Source organism: Ursus maritimus, unplaced genomic scaffold (genome assembly GCF_017311325.1).
Source record: "Ursus maritimus isolate PB19 unplaced genomic scaffold, ASM1731132v1 scaffold_11, whole genome shotgun sequence".
NCBI lineage: Eukaryota > Metazoa > Chordata > Mammalia > Carnivora > Ursidae > Ursus > Ursus maritimus.
Window position 1 is genome coordinate 1920775 of NW_024423453.1, and position 15631 is coordinate 1936405.

At 38.2% G+C, this 15631-nt stretch overlaps 1 protein-coding gene across 1 annotated transcript in view; it reads left to right on the top strand.

Moving 5' to 3' along the window:
- ARHGEF38 (Rho guanine nucleotide exchange factor 38) overlaps positions 1 to 15631 on the top strand; it is a 118547-nt gene that overhangs the window by 46625 nt on the left and 56291 nt on the right. The window contains exon 3 of the mRNA XM_008689388.2: positions 9104 to 9227. Coding sequence (XP_008687610.1) covers positions 9104 to 9227 — 124 coding nt within the window. The remainder of the gene's footprint in view (positions 1 to 9103; positions 9228 to 15631) is intronic.

Genomic DNA, 15631 nt, shown 5'->3' on the forward strand with positions numbered 1-15631 from the left:
ACCCGTCAATAATCACCTAGATTATTACACCTGCCTCATGACCCATCTCTTTTTTTCCATCCTTATCTCAATCAAGCAGCCAGTGTGATTCTTCTAAAAATTATCATTCAGATCATGTCCCTTTTCTACTCAAAACCTTCCAATGGCTTCTCATCTCACTCTGATTAAACCTAATATTCTTATGATGACCTACGAGGTCCTATGTAAGCTGATTCCTCATTTCCTCTGACCTTGCCTATTTCTACGTTCTGGACATCTCTGTGTTCAGTGAACAAGCCAGGAACACTATTGTTTCAAGCCCTTTGCTCTTGCTGTTTTCTTTCCTTGAATGTCCTTCCCCTAGAAAACCTCATGGCTTGCTCCTTCACCTCCGTCATGACTTAACTCAGTAAAACATTCCTTGGCCACCTCACTCTGTCTTACACTGGGTTCCCTCAGAAGGAGATCCAGATAAAAAGCATTTTAGAGCAAGTCATTTATTTGAGAGATGATCCCCTGGAACACCAGTAAAGGAAAAAGGACATGAAACAGAGAAGAAAAAGAAGACAATATAGGTATATTCAGGAACAGATTGCTTCTGAAACCCACTGGGGCTCATATCCCTTAAGGCCTCTAGGGCACTATACAGAACACACCTCAGAGCTGTGACATGTAAAGGGTATTGATCCACCAATTCCTGTTAGACATTGTTTGAGGGATGCTCTTGGGAGCGTTCATTACTGACACCTGGACTTCTCTGTGTATAGACAGAGCAGGAATCTGTAGTCCGAGAAAGCCTTTAGATAGAGAATCAAAGAGAGCAGCAGCAGGAAGCGCTTCAGTGTAGGTAGGAACATTTAGGTGCAAGGGGATTTGGCTGAGGCATTCCCAATGCTATAGCTTCTCCCAAGTTCCCTGTCTCTGCTTGATTTTATCCATATAGCATTTAACCCTATTTATATACTACATATTTTACTTATTTATCTCATTTATCTGTCTCCTTTATGAGGCATGGATTTTTGTCTCATTTGCTCACAGCTGTATCCCCAAGACCTAATACAGTGTTTGGGACATGAGCAGAAGTAATTGCTTATTGATTGTTTATGAATGACTTCAGGCTGCATGAATGGTCTAGGAAGTCCTGGAGAAAGGACAGAATCTATATCAAATTAGCATTGGTTAGGCAAAGGCATGGTCAGGAGAGCAGTGCAAGAGCCTAAAAGTTGCAGACCACAAGTTATAAGTGAACTAGCACGTGGCAAGTGTGAGGACAAGCCATTTCTTTTGAGTGGAACAGATCGTTCTTTTACAATAAAAATAATTGGAGTAAGACAAGGTAGGTCTTGGCCAGATGAAACTGTCAGGCTGAGGAATTTGGGGACTTTTCTGTAGGCAACTGGGAGGAACTGAATGTTTTAAAGAAGGGGAATTCATTATTGTATTATAAACCTCATTAAACTTATGTTTATGAAAGACTGAAAAGAATCAGGCACACTGATTTGAGGAACCAGGAATAAAGATGAGTTTAGAAGCTTTTTCAGAAGCACTAAGTGGGGCCTGAGAGAGTTTTATGGAGTGACAAAAAAAAGACTCACAGAATGCTGGAGACAGTGAGGTGAAATTATTGATATCTGCGGTCTAGGTGACACAGGAGTACACTTGTCATGACCCTGGGGTGTGGAGTCTGGAATTTGGTAGTTCAGTTACTACATGGAGGGCTCAAATACCTGCCCTCTGCATTTTGACAATATAACTTCAGTGTTTATTCCATACTTTTTAGAATTTCTAAAGAGTCATAAGATTTCCTGGCTCTTCAGCTCAGAAGGTCTGTTCCTAGCAGTACTATTTGTCATCTGAGCATTTCATATAAAATTCTAAGTAGGAAAGAAGAGCAAACCTGAAGACCACCTCTGACCACAAGTAACTTCTTTTCTGCCTATCCCTGTGTCAAGACAGATAAGAGAAACAAAGACAGGGATGCTTGATCAACTATCTGCTTTTATCCAAGGGTATCAATAGAAGCAAGTGACTTTTCTATTAGTAGTCAAACCAAAGTTTCTAAGGAACTTCTCAATCCTCTTCCTTTCTCAGAGGCCTCGGGAATTTCTTAAATGTGATCACAGTCTCTGGCCGGGCCTTCACTCACATCTGTCGGCTCTGCTTTTCCTCTTGCACAAGCCGAATGAGGTGTCTGTCCCAGAATCCCAACCTTCCTTTTGCAAAGGGATTGACATCTCTGATAGAGGTCTGTCTGTGTTCTGTCTTCTGGCCTGGAATGTTTCTGGGTAGTTATTGGGTAAGTTGGGCATTTAGCTGCAAGATTAGTTAAAAGACTTGCTGTCTAGCCGTGATATTGATTCAATTTGCAGTTTGACTAATTAGCCAGTTTAGAATCTAGTTTCACAGCAGGAAATCTCACACGCACAAATCAGGAGTTTTGAGAAACCTGATGAAATAATGGCCAGTTTACCCTGAAAAGCTTTGTAATCTAGAAGCCAACTGTCTGAGTAAATGCCCTAGTAATTAGATAATTGTCCTAGCCCTGTGGTTGCCAGGGCCTTCTGCCAACATCCTCTTTTCCACTTGCTGCAATTTCTGTCTCACAAGCCTTTGCTTCTCAATTGCCCCACTAAAAAATAAAACAAGCCCTGGTTCTTTCCTCTCACAATATCCCCATTAGGTTTCCACTTCTTATAGGTTTTTATACGTTTTCAGCTTTCCTCCATTCTCCTGTTACTTTTTACAGTTACAGTCTTAATGTCATTTGGCTTATAGGCTCCAAGATTAATGGGACAAACTAATCTAAGGAACACACCCAGGTCTCCCCATAATGTTGTGCATGGAAATGCCTTCTAGAAAGGGTGGATGGGACCAGCGTTCTCTAAAACTGAGCAAGATGATGTTCACGGTGGATTTCCTCAGTATGAGTTCTAATTAAGGGCCCAATATTGGACCCTATGTTGAACCCAGATTTACTGCCAAACCACATCAAATAGAAACACAGAAGTCTTTTCCAGAAACAATTTCCGGAGAAGCATTTGATTGATGGCAATCACCATAACCTGCAAAATCAATGCTGTTTGTCCTCTTCTCTCTTCTACAATTGTTGTGTGTGTGTGTGTGTGTGTGTGTGTAACTTTAAAGTTGTGTGATTTTGATCATCAAATTAGAAGCCTAAAAATATATTTCTAAATGGAGGTCAGGACAGTAATACCCGATTGAGGGCCTTTAATCCATTGGTTATTAGAAGAAAAACAATGTTTGTAGGTGCTGCTATAATTTGCCAACACTTGTTAAAAGGCTTAAGAAATATTAATAACTTTAGCTCTATAGTTATACTTATGAAATTTATCATATGGAAATAATCATGTGTGTAAAGCAGGTTTTAGCCAGGAGAGCCACCTTTATAATAGTGAAAATGACATTCTGTTTAGATTTCAAAGATTTAGTGACTGGTTAAATAAACTAAAGTATTTCTACATAATGTTGACATTAAAAATGGTACAATTGAGGAAGATTAATGGCATAAAAAGAAGTTCCTGTTATAACTACGTTTTAAAAAGGCAAATTTTATTTTATTTTATTTATTTTTAAAGATTTTATTTTTATTTAGTTGAGAGCCAGAGAGAGCATGAGCAGGGGGAGGGGTGGGGAGGGAAAAGCAGGCTCCCCCCCCAAGCAGGGAGTCCGTCCTAGAGCTCCATCCCAGAACCCTGGGATCACAACCTGAGCCAAAGGCAGTTGCGTAACGGACTGAGCCACCCAGGCGCCCCTAAAAAAGACAAATTTTAAAACATTATTTGAAGTATATAAATCTTTTGTACACATGCACACAGAGAGAGAGAAAAACAATTTGGCAGGACATACCTCAGAATATCAGTGGTTATTGCTGTGTGGTAGAATTCTAGGTGATTGTGTTGTCTTTCTTTTACTTATCCGCCCATCTTTAATTTTTGACAATGAACATGAACTACTTTTATGATAATAGTGGGTTTTTTTAAAGAGTTTGTTCCTAGACTTCTTTTCAACGTTCACTTTTAAAGGCGGTTGGAGGTCTGCATGACACCTGCCTGTTCTGTTATTCTTCCCTATGATTGGGTTTTAGGCTGAGTGTCCCGGGGCTCATTAAACAGAAAACAATAAACAGGCATTTCCCAAGTGTAAACTAAGGGGAAATTTGCCCTCTGTCAGCAAATTTTCCAGGTATACTAATAGCCAAACTGAGTACAACAGTTTGTCTTCGTAGATAAAATTAAGTAGAAAGTTATAAAAGATCCAATTAATGTGATATTTTTAACAACCAAATTAGGTGATTTTGATTTTTCTTCTTCATACCTCTTTTGATCATTTTATACTGTACTTGTTATTCAGAGCCCAGTAGAATGATTATGAGGAACACTTATTGATGGCTCCCACAGAGTAAATATATCATTTGAATTGTAGTGATTAGATTCCATTTAAATGGTCAAACTTCTATTGGGTAACTAGGAATGGGCCTAGTAGTATATTAGATACAGTGGGGTATTCAAATAACTCACAAAGACAAATGTCCTGGAGGAGCTCACAGTTTTGACATAGAGACAGATACATTAATAAATATCTGTGATATATATGGTGGGCTTCAATATCAGCATTGAATCATACAAAGCAAGAGTCATGAAAGCAAAGGAGAGGGAGAGGTTAATTTTAATTAAGAGAGCAGGAACGATTTCTTAAGAGGAAGTGAGATTTGGGGCTAGAAATAAAGAAAAGTGGATTAGTCCACTATTGGTTACAAGTAACAAATAAAATTCAAACTAGCTTAAATAAAAAGGCAATTTATTACTTTTGTAATAAGGATGTCTTGCTTTAGGCAAGGGAGATCCAAGCTTAGCCTTCCCTCTCTCTATCGACTTGATCACAGCCAAACTCTCCACAAAGATGCCTGCTAAAGACAGAAACTTACAGACTTAAGGCTTATAATTCAGGCCCTTCTATTTCCTAACAACCATTCCTTAAAAATCAGGGAAGATTCTCATTGGCTCTGCTTGGGAACCTGCCCATCCTGAGCCAATCCCTGTGGCCAGCTAGGTCACATGACCACAGTGCAGGGAGTGGGGGATGGGGCAGGGCATCATGACTGACAATTCCACCAGTTCAGATAGAGCTGGGGAGCTGTGGCTTCCCTCAAAACAGCAACAGAAAGGACAGAGAGATGGTCAAAACTACTGGACAAACACTATCATTACCATCTTCATTTCAGACAGGTAGAATGTTGCAAGGTATTATGAGGGCAAAGCATTTGTGAGCAAAAGGAAGAGCTCAGGCTAGGATAAGAATGCAGGAAAATGCATGGGGCGCCTGGGTGGCACAGCGGTTAAGCGTCTGCCTTCGGCTCAGGGCGTGATCCCGGCGTTATGGGATCGAGCCCCACATTGGGCTCCTCTGCTAGGAGCCTGCTTCTTCCTCTCCCACTCCCCCTGCTTGTGTTCCCTCTCTTGCTGGCTGTCTCTGTCAAATAAATAAGTAAAATCTTTAAAAAAAAAAAAAAAGAATGCAGGAAAATGCAAGGAATATTCTGAACACAGTGGGTGTAAGGTGTTTGTGCACTATCCCAGTGCCCATAGTCTCTGCATTGATGAAATGTTATGGGAGTGTTTTCCTTTGCTTAGGTATTTATACCTGGGGAATTTTGCATGCACGCAAATATAAGTTCAGCATTATTTAAGTGTAATGAGAACTTGCCATTTGAAGTATATCTTGTGATGAATATCTATATAAAGCAAAGAACTAAGTTGCCACCAGAAACGCTAACCTTTAATTTTTCTGTTTTGTACATTTGAGTTATTATGCATTGACTTTGCTTAGGATAATGAATACTTAGACTAAATCTTTTTTTCCAAAAAATAAAATTTTAATCCATTTAAAATATAACTCAGCTTAAGCTTTTACAGCATTGCCTATTTCTAGTAAATGATTAATAAATACATATAAATGCTTCTCTGAATTTATATCAATAATTATAAAGTCATCTACCAGTTTTAAAAGCCTATTTGGATCAGACATTTGTTTGTTCCTGGCAAAGCAGTGACTGAATGTGAATTTATTTTATGAATCACAGAATCCCCAAGGGCCCATGGTGATACAGGCCAATTGATGTTTTAATCCTTTCTGTCCTTCAAAAAGAAATGAAATTAAATGCTATATTTTTTTTTACTTAGTATTTGCTACATTGAGCTAAGATTATAGATAGAATATAGAATTAAATTTTTGAAAAATGAATTTAAAATCTAAATTAGACAGATATGCAGGGTTCTGACCTTGAGAAATAAATTGTAGAAGTGACAACGTAGTGAAAAACTCAGGAACAAGCAAAAAAAATCCAGAGATGGCAAAATATTCTGTCAGTATTTCTTGGTAATGGGCTAAAAGGTCAATTTCCAGTTCCAACTCTACCCTGACTTCCTAATATTGAGCATGGAACCTCTCTTCATGTGAACTTTCCTATCTTTAAACTTATTTATATCTTACAGAGAAGCTGCAATGATATATGAAATAATAAATACAAAGTATTTAAACTTTTCAGAATAAAGTTTTTACAACAAAATTAAATAATAATAGGGTACACTGTATCAATTACATCTGATCTTTCATCATATAAAGCAAGCAAATTGGGGATGAAATTATTTATGTTAGAAGGATTCATTTCAAAATACGATTTTAAGAAAAATTCAACTAGTACATCTAAAATGAAGCAATCTGGAACTGCCTGGGTGGCTCAGTTGGTTGAATGTCCAACTCTTGGTTTTGGCTCAGGTTGTGATCTCAGGGTCATGAGATCAAGCCCCAAGTCAGGCTCCACGCTCAGTGTGGAGTCTGCTTAAGACTCTCTCTCTCTCGCTGGGCACCTGGGTGGCTCAGTCAGTTAAGCCTCTGCCTTTAGCTCAGGTCATGATCCCAGGGTCCTGGGACCAAACCCCGCATCAGGCTCCCTGCTCAGTAGGGAGTGTGCCTCTCTCTCTCCCTCTGCCCCCCTTGTGCTCTCGCTCTCTCTCTCTCAAATAAATAAATAAAATCTTAAAAAAAAAAAAAAGACTCTCCCTCTGCTCCTCTCCCCAAAATTTGATTCATATACAATTTTTGGAAGCCATATTTTACACTATTCAAAGTTATCCCATTGCTATCTAATTAATACTCAATGCATAAAGCCGTTCCTTAGACTAAATAATGTGTTTAATCAGTGGTTCCCATAAATATGTGACATCTTTAGCTATTACAATTATCATTTAACAAAAAGTCATGTAACTGTTATCTGCCCTTTAGATATTTTGTATAATATTAAATACGTTTTATAAAATAGAAATTGAAAGTCTTGAGTATCCATAGATTTCAGGCAAAAGAGCCGTATGTGCCCTATCCAATTAAAATGACTATTTAAAGGAACATTTCATGAGATATTTAGATACCAGAAGACCTAATAATGATTGCAATATAATAATACAGTATGGAGATACAGATTATTTTAGAAGACATAAAAAGTTTTATAAATTTAAACACAAAATTAAATACTTAAAATATTGAAATAAACCCACCACACAGAATCACATGGAATTTGATTACAAATGAGGCTGGGAGTTTTCTTATAGACAAGACTGATGATAGGAAAGTGAGGAATTTCCCATGATGGTTGGAAGGAATGTGGATAGCTAGATCATATTGCATAAGAAATAATTGACATAGTCACCAAATTTTAAACAAGGTGGAATGTGAAACAATGCTTCATGTTTAATAACAAAATATCCTTATCAAAATAATATCTCTGCCTGGTATGGGGCACAACAGATGAGTCAACGTCAAAAAAGGATGGGATAAAAAGATGAACAACCTGCCTCCTCCCTCCCCTCCCCTCCCCACGGACTTAGCACACCCAAAGAGATGGATGCTGAGAGCATGATGAAGCAGCTACCGTATTGACTTTCATCTCCAGAATTCCTCCACATCTGCCTCTTCCCTTGTTCCCAATTCCGCTTCGTTTCTTGGCCTCCTTTTTAGATCCTTAGCTGAACTCTATCTCTCTCACCCCTAATATGCTGACCTGGTCTGGAACTGGCGACTCTGCTTTCCACCTGTGAAGCCCTTCCATGACTTGAGTACTGATGACTTGATTATCCACCTATGACTCCACATACAGTAAACCATGGAGAAAGGCACCTAGTCCTGTTCCCTGTGGTAGCCCAGTGGAATCTGTTCCAATCTGTTCATGAGCCAACTAAACACCATTTGATTATGAAAAGAGATCAGACGTAAACTCAAGAGAAAGATTTAGAGTAAGACCCAGCAAAATCAGGGCACATAGCTCACCAAATTCTACTTAGATAGCTTAGGATGGTTGGCCATCCCTGTAGTAATCATCCAATGCCTAAGACGGAGTTCGATTTCTATTACAATTCTTGATACATAGAAGGCCCTCAGGAAATATTTAATGAAGGGGAGAAGAATGAATAAATAAAATAGTATAAGCACCAGCTCTAAGATCTAGGAATGATTACACTGGTTTTTGAGGGCGTGCATGAGGTTACAAAATATGATGAATCTTTAATTAGTAGAACATGTTTGGTGAAATTTCCATTCACATTTCTTTTAAGAAAAAAGCAGGAAGCAACTCAGTACATCCACTTGTCATCACTTTTAGAACATCTGTGGTTTTAAAACAGCTTTGAAAATAGTTACTTGCCTAGAGTAAGGTCTGACTTCTGCTGTATAAGCATTAAAGTGTTCTAAATTCATACGCACTAGTACATAGCCTAGTAGATGGCAGTTAATAAAAATACTGATTAGGTGGCTTAAATCTTCTTCACACTCCGGTTTTATAGGAATATGTATATGCACATTTGACTCATTAAAACTGGTCAAAATAAAGAAAAAGGAAGAGGGAACAGATGCAACATCCTCTCCCCCTCTTTTTTTCTTTGCATGAAAAACTGCACATTTACTCTAGAAATCCCAAATAAGAATGTTTACAGAAATGGTTGATGGAAGCAGCATGGGCTGGCATATAGAATGCTTACTGTCAAGCAGGAGAAAACATCCTAAATACAGTGCATCCTTCTCCATCAGCTGGTGTTCGGTGTTTGTGTTTCTTCAGATTGATCGGCTGGACGTGGACAGCTTGTTTAGCAACATTGAATCTGTGCATCAGATATCAGCCAAGCTGCTGTCATTGTTGGAAGAGGCCACAACAGACGTGGAACCAGCCATGCAAGTAATCGGTATGTTTATTCTCTTCTCTTCTCGAGTTCTACAATACAACAGGAAATAATATTTTAATAACCTGCCTTTGCTTTGGTTTTATGTTTCTGACTCACCAAGCTTCCCAGGAGATGTATAAATGCTAAACCCATCTTCGGGCTCATTGTAATTACACAAACTCTGTATTTGTCTTCAAATAGGTTTCTATCCATTTGCTGAGTTCCCACAGTAGCACTAAGCACACCATTGGCTTTTTAATTTTCAATCTTTCAACCTCTTTGCCTTCCAGATGTTCTCTCATTTTGTCTTATGGTGAACACTTACCCGCTCCTTAAAATATTTAAATACTTGAGTAGCTTTACTGATTTTAGTCACAGTGTTTCTCAGATCTTACGCCTATGAATCCATTGACTTTGGGATTGTAAAATTTTTTGCATGAAGGGTTTTTATAATTTATAAAACATACAAGTTCTACTTTTCCCACACTTTTCCTTTTTTCTCTCTCTTATTTGCTTTCCAAATACATTTTTACTCTCAGTCATGGATTATTTTCTTACTCTGGTAAGATTTTGGAAAAAAAATACAAAGATATCATTGAAAAAGCATTGGGCCAAATTTTTATCACCTCCGTTTCTTTGAAGTTTCAAAGAGAATACTGTATTTTGAACTTTTTGACATTGGAGATATCATCTGCATAGTGCCACGGAGGCTAAGACTTCTTTAAATTTTTTTGGTTATTTTTCTATTTCAGATATAACATGCAATGCATGTTCCCTACAAAAATATTAAAACAAATCAGGAGTACAAGAATAATACACCCCTTCAATGCCACTACCTTCCCAGTGAGTAACCACTGCTATCAGTCCGATGTGGATCCTTTCTTTGAGACATACACAGAGACACAAACACACACTCACGCCTTATCTCTTTATTCATTGTGGCTTTGTTAATGAAAATCAGAGTTTTAAAAATGAAATTGATCCTGTTTAGTATTTACAGAAGACCCAAAGTTTAGTAAGCAAGGCTGATGATATTATGCAAAGGTGAATCACCCTATTTGCAGTGTTTTACAGACTGAAAGGTCAGCTCACTCAAAAAGATTCTCCCACAGACAGGTTTAAATTTAATCATTTGTGACTGAATGTCCCTATTATTTACTGAATGTTTGTGTTCCCCTAAAATTCATATGTTGAAGCCCTAACCCTCAATGTAATGGTATTTGGAGGTGAGGCCTTTGGGAGGTAATTTGGGTTTAGATGAAGTCATGAGGTAGGGGGAGGGGAGAGAGGCCCCATAATGGGATTAGCATAAGGAAAGAAAGAGAGACCAGAGCTCCCCCTCTCCCTCTTCGCCTTGTGAGGACACAAGAGGGCAAATTTCTGCAAGCCGGGAAGGAGGTCCTCACTGGGAACTGAAGCAACTGGCACCTTAATCTTGGACTACTCAGCCTCCACGACTGTGAAAAATCAATGTCTGCTGTTTAAGCCCTTCCTCCCCCCGTCTATGGTATTTTGTTGTGGCAACCTGAGCTAACATAGCTTCTAATAAGCTGTAAATATATTTTCTAAAGGAAGGGCTCTATTCATTATTACTTTAGTGTGGATTCACTGCCCATTCATTTATTAATTCACCCAATGAGTAGTTATTAAGTAGCAGCATATATAAAGGTACTGTGTGGTATTGTTGGGTATCAAAAGATGAAAGAGATCACCTCTGTTCTTCAAAACTCTGCCATTTGAAAAGCTCCTTGAATCAAAGCTTTTGTATAATATACCATCAGAATATTTTCTACACTACTGCAGAACTTCAGAGGATAAAAAGAATATTTCTAGATGGGGAATCACAGGAAGATCCTGAAGATGTTACTTGGGCTTACAGTTACAGCCCAGATTTCAACAAGTGGGGTCCGGGTCTGGAAGACTAAGTGAAAGCAACAGGATGAACAAAAGCATGGACAGCAAATGCCAAATGCCAAGCATGTTTAGGAAATGGCAAGAGATCAAGCCAGGCAGGAGTGAAGGATGAAATCTGAAGCAAGAGTGAATCAGAAATGAATCTGTAGGGGTGCCTGGTTGGCTCAGTCGGCTCTTCATTTCAGTTCCGGCCATGAGTCCCAACTGGCTCTGTGCTCAGTGGGGAGTCTGATTGAAGATTCTCTCCCTCTGCCCCTCCCCCTACTCTCACACACGAGCACTCTCTCTCTCTAAATAAATCTTTACAAAGAAAAAGAAACATATCTTTAAGTGTAGAATAGAGACAGACTGGGGCGCCTGGGTGGCACAGCGGTTAAGCGTCTGCCTTTGGCTCAGGGCGTGATCCCGGCGTTCTGGGATCGAGCCCCACATCAGGCTCCTCTGCTGGGAGCCTGCTTCTTCCTCTCCCACTCCCCCTGCTTGTGTTCCCTCTCTCGCTGGCTGTCTCTGTCTCTGTCGAGTGAATAAATAAAATATTAAAAAAAAAAAAAAAGAATAGAGACAGACTATACTCGGAATCAAATTTGGAATCTACTCTGCAGGTACTGAGGAGCCATTAAAAGATTTTTCAGCAAGGGTGTGATGAGACATTTTCTGGAGAAAGAAAACTATGGTAAGTATGAAGAGAATGGATAAAAGGAGGAAATGAGTGCTAGACTAGTAAATAGGTTGCTATAAGTAATGCAGGCATGTGGTAACAAGCATCTAGACTAAGGTGGATACAATGAGAATAAAAAAGGGGGGGCTCAGATTCGAGAGAAATGTTGAATACAGCATAAACAAGATATAGGGGTAGGTTGCCTGCGCTGGAGTCAAGGACAATTCCAGGTTTAAGGAGACAAGTATCCTAATTTACCTGGAACATCCTGGTTTTAGCCTATTGTTCTAGCATTCAGTCCAGTTTAGCATTTGTCCTGGAATTTCTCCTTTTTAAGGAGGATCATTATTAATCATTGAACTACAAGAGATTTGGTGAGACCTCTACATTGCACTCCAATTTCTCTCCTAATCGGTCTCTCCTAACAGAATATAAGAGGCAGGTGTATTTGACAGAGTTCTCACCATAGCACACGCTAAACTCTGAAAGACAGCCCATCTCTCCTTTCCCCACCTTTTGAACTACAGCATGCACAGCACTGGCTGATAAAAAGATGACGTTTGGACATGAAGCTAACTGCTTCCTGTCCCCATGGCGGCAGGAGAGTGTCTGATGCTACAGATCCTCTGTCCACTGGGTACAGCAGCTAGTATGTCATGGCCCATGATGGGTGGCCCATGGCAGAACCTGTGAGAGGCATGAAGCCACCAGGATACTAGGATACTAGCCAGTGGGTTTTAGTGGGACATATAGGGAACTGAAGATTAGATTTAAGTGAAATTCCTGTGACAAGTAGAGGCTTTGCAACTCTGCTACAGAGTATCTGGATGTTGTTGCTACAATAGTTTGGTAATTTATCTTATGATACAAATCCATAATTTTTTAATTATCTGGTTGTGCTGCTTTTGTTTTGCAATAAACCCTTTCAGAAGCAAGTGTTTCATCTATGCATGTTTCATAAAAATTAAATATTGATTTTTTGTTGCTCAAGAAAGCTGATGATGAACATATAACACACAGAATACTCGCTATCCACCATGGGGTTCTTAATGCTATAACTGACCACAAGACGATCAGAAGAGAGAAATCTGCTGGAGAAGCAGCAATAACTACATCAAAAGTTAGTCATTGCCTCAAGAAGACTATGCCCATTATTTTCAAACCTTGGCACTTGGCATTTGCTGACCATGCTTCTGTTCATGCTGCTACCTCCACCTGGAACCTTCTTCCCAACCTTCTTTCCACTTGTTGAAATCTTACCTATACTTTTAAGCCCAAAAGCGTGTGGTTCCACACTTGCAGCTGCAGCAGTGTGTAACATTGAGCACTTCATGCTGCATGGCTTCATCAGGTCAAATGACAGTTATCCTAAGTTAATTTCTCTCAGTTTCAATTCTGAGTTTCCTTGGGCCTGTGAGAAATGTAAAGCAATGGTATTAATGAGTTGACACCAAAAGCAGAAGAGTTCACAGTTAAATTATGACAGTTTTATAACAAGGTGAGTAGATAAATTAAATTAGAAAATCAGTTAGTTCCAATAATGATTTAAAAAAACTGTTTAACCGGGGTGTCTTGGTGGTGCAATTGGTTCAGCATCTGACTCTTGGTTTCAGCTCAGGTCATGATATTGGGGTCTTGGGATCCAACCTGCGTCAGGCTCCACATTCAGTGTGGGACCTGCTGAAATTTCTCTCTCCCTCTCCCTCTGCCCCTCCCCTCATTTTCTCTCTCTCTCTAAAACAAATGAATGAATAAATCTTTAAAAAAAAAGAAAGAAAAGAAAAGAAAAAAGTTTAACCAATTCACAGAACAGAAGAAAAGCTTTTGTGTCAAAGGCGAATTTTCTGACCTTATTGTGAATGCTGCTATTACTTTAAAAATTAAGCTTGTGAAGGCAAATGATAATATGAATACATATTTGGGGGGAGCACAGCATCTTAGTACAATAATAGTTTTACTAAAGTAAGAAATCTATGGAACAGAAATTTTTTTGAGATTGACTGTGATGATTATGTACTAAAGCTGTGATATTCTATTAGTTGAAATGGTAACTGTAGTCAAAATTCATACAGCTTTATATATACAAATCTATATACAATATCTGGAGGATAAAGTTGGTATTAATTTTAAAAAAACTATCTTATGCATGATGGTAAGACTTTGTTTGCTGCTGGTCAGTAATCAATTTTTAGAAATTGGCATTTTGTTCAAAATTAATTAGAAGTCTTTAGTTACAGTATTCAACAAAGAAAGGGGAAAAAGAACTACTTCAGCTTTTTAATTTTTACAATTGTAATCACTGACAACAAAATGGCAAATAGCAAGACACTGAAATTTATCACTACTAAAACAAGGAGTTAGCTTTAAAAAATGAGTTTATATGGTGTAGAAGATTTAATTTTAAAATTCTATAATTCTATTTTGGAAAACTTGACTTACAGAAAGAAGTTTTGATGGAGTTCCTACTAAACAGGATAAAATTATGTCATGTACCAGATTTTACAATATCTACATTTGGAAAAATATTCAAAAATCATAAATAGAAACAACTTATTTGGTGACCTTATTTTATAAAAAATAAAGAAAAGAATCCAAATGGAGGCTAAAAGCTAGTACTTGTGAAAATATTTCAGCTCAAATATTTACCTATTTCAATATGGAGAGATATGTAATCAGAATTTTAGTATTTTCCAGTTAGCAGAATTTTCTTTGAGCGAACCAGGTGCCTCTGTGCTTATAGAAGAGTGTTTTCCTAATTAAAAATATTATGGCTTACATATTTGACCAGCAACATACATAATGCTAGATTTTAACCCATAGAATAAAATAAATATTGAGTTCATACTGATATAAATAAGTGAGGAGAAAGGAAAAGTCTTCCTTATAGATTTCTATGACTATAGAAGGAAAGAGGAGAATCGAAAACCACCATTAGGTGAACACTGAAGTTATAATTGTTGCAGCCAAATCCACTGAGCTGTGCTTGATTTAGTGGCTGAAAGTTTGAGGAGAATTTCATAGTTTCAAAGTATCTCCTAACTGACTATTAACCTTAAAGGCAAAGACAGTAACTTTTCAGTGAGAAACCAGGCAGAGACCACCTTAACCAAATGATCCAGGTCAACAGTAGCAAGGAATAACACACACTCCCAACACGAACCTGTGGCACGAGTGAGGAGGACACAGCACCCCCTCTGTAGTACTTGTGCCCAAAATATGTACGATCATGTCCAATCATGAGAAAACATTAGACATGAACAAACTTAAATGAAGGACACTTGACAAAATAATGGGTCGATACTCTTCCAAAATGTCGAGGTCATTAAAGGCAAGGTAAGACTGAGGAACCTCAGTGTTTTAAGACTGCAGAAGATGAAGGTGGAGTAACAAAAAAATGCAAGTGGAAGCCCAGATAGATTCTAGAACAGTAAAAGAATGTAGTGTTGAAATTCAAATATGGGGTTTGGTTTAGTTAATAGTACAACAGCACACTTCATCTCCTTTTCTGACAACTGTACTGTGGTACAAGATGTTAAGCTGAGTGAAGGATATCTGGAAACCACCAGTACTAGCTTTGCAATTTTCTGTTAAGTATAAAATTACTTCAAAATAAAAATACTATGGTTTTACAGAGAAAACTCAATCGAATATGTTCACAATTTTTTCATATACCAATCGTAGGTTGCAACTTTGAGGAAGATGCTAGAAAAATAAAGGAAATTAAAACAGTAAGACCATATTTAAAAAAGAAGCAGTTGGAGTCATGTTTCAATTTCCCTACCATTGACATGTGGTCTAGCCTTGTGGCTTGCTTTGACCAATAAAATGTGGCAAGATGACGTTTTACAACAGC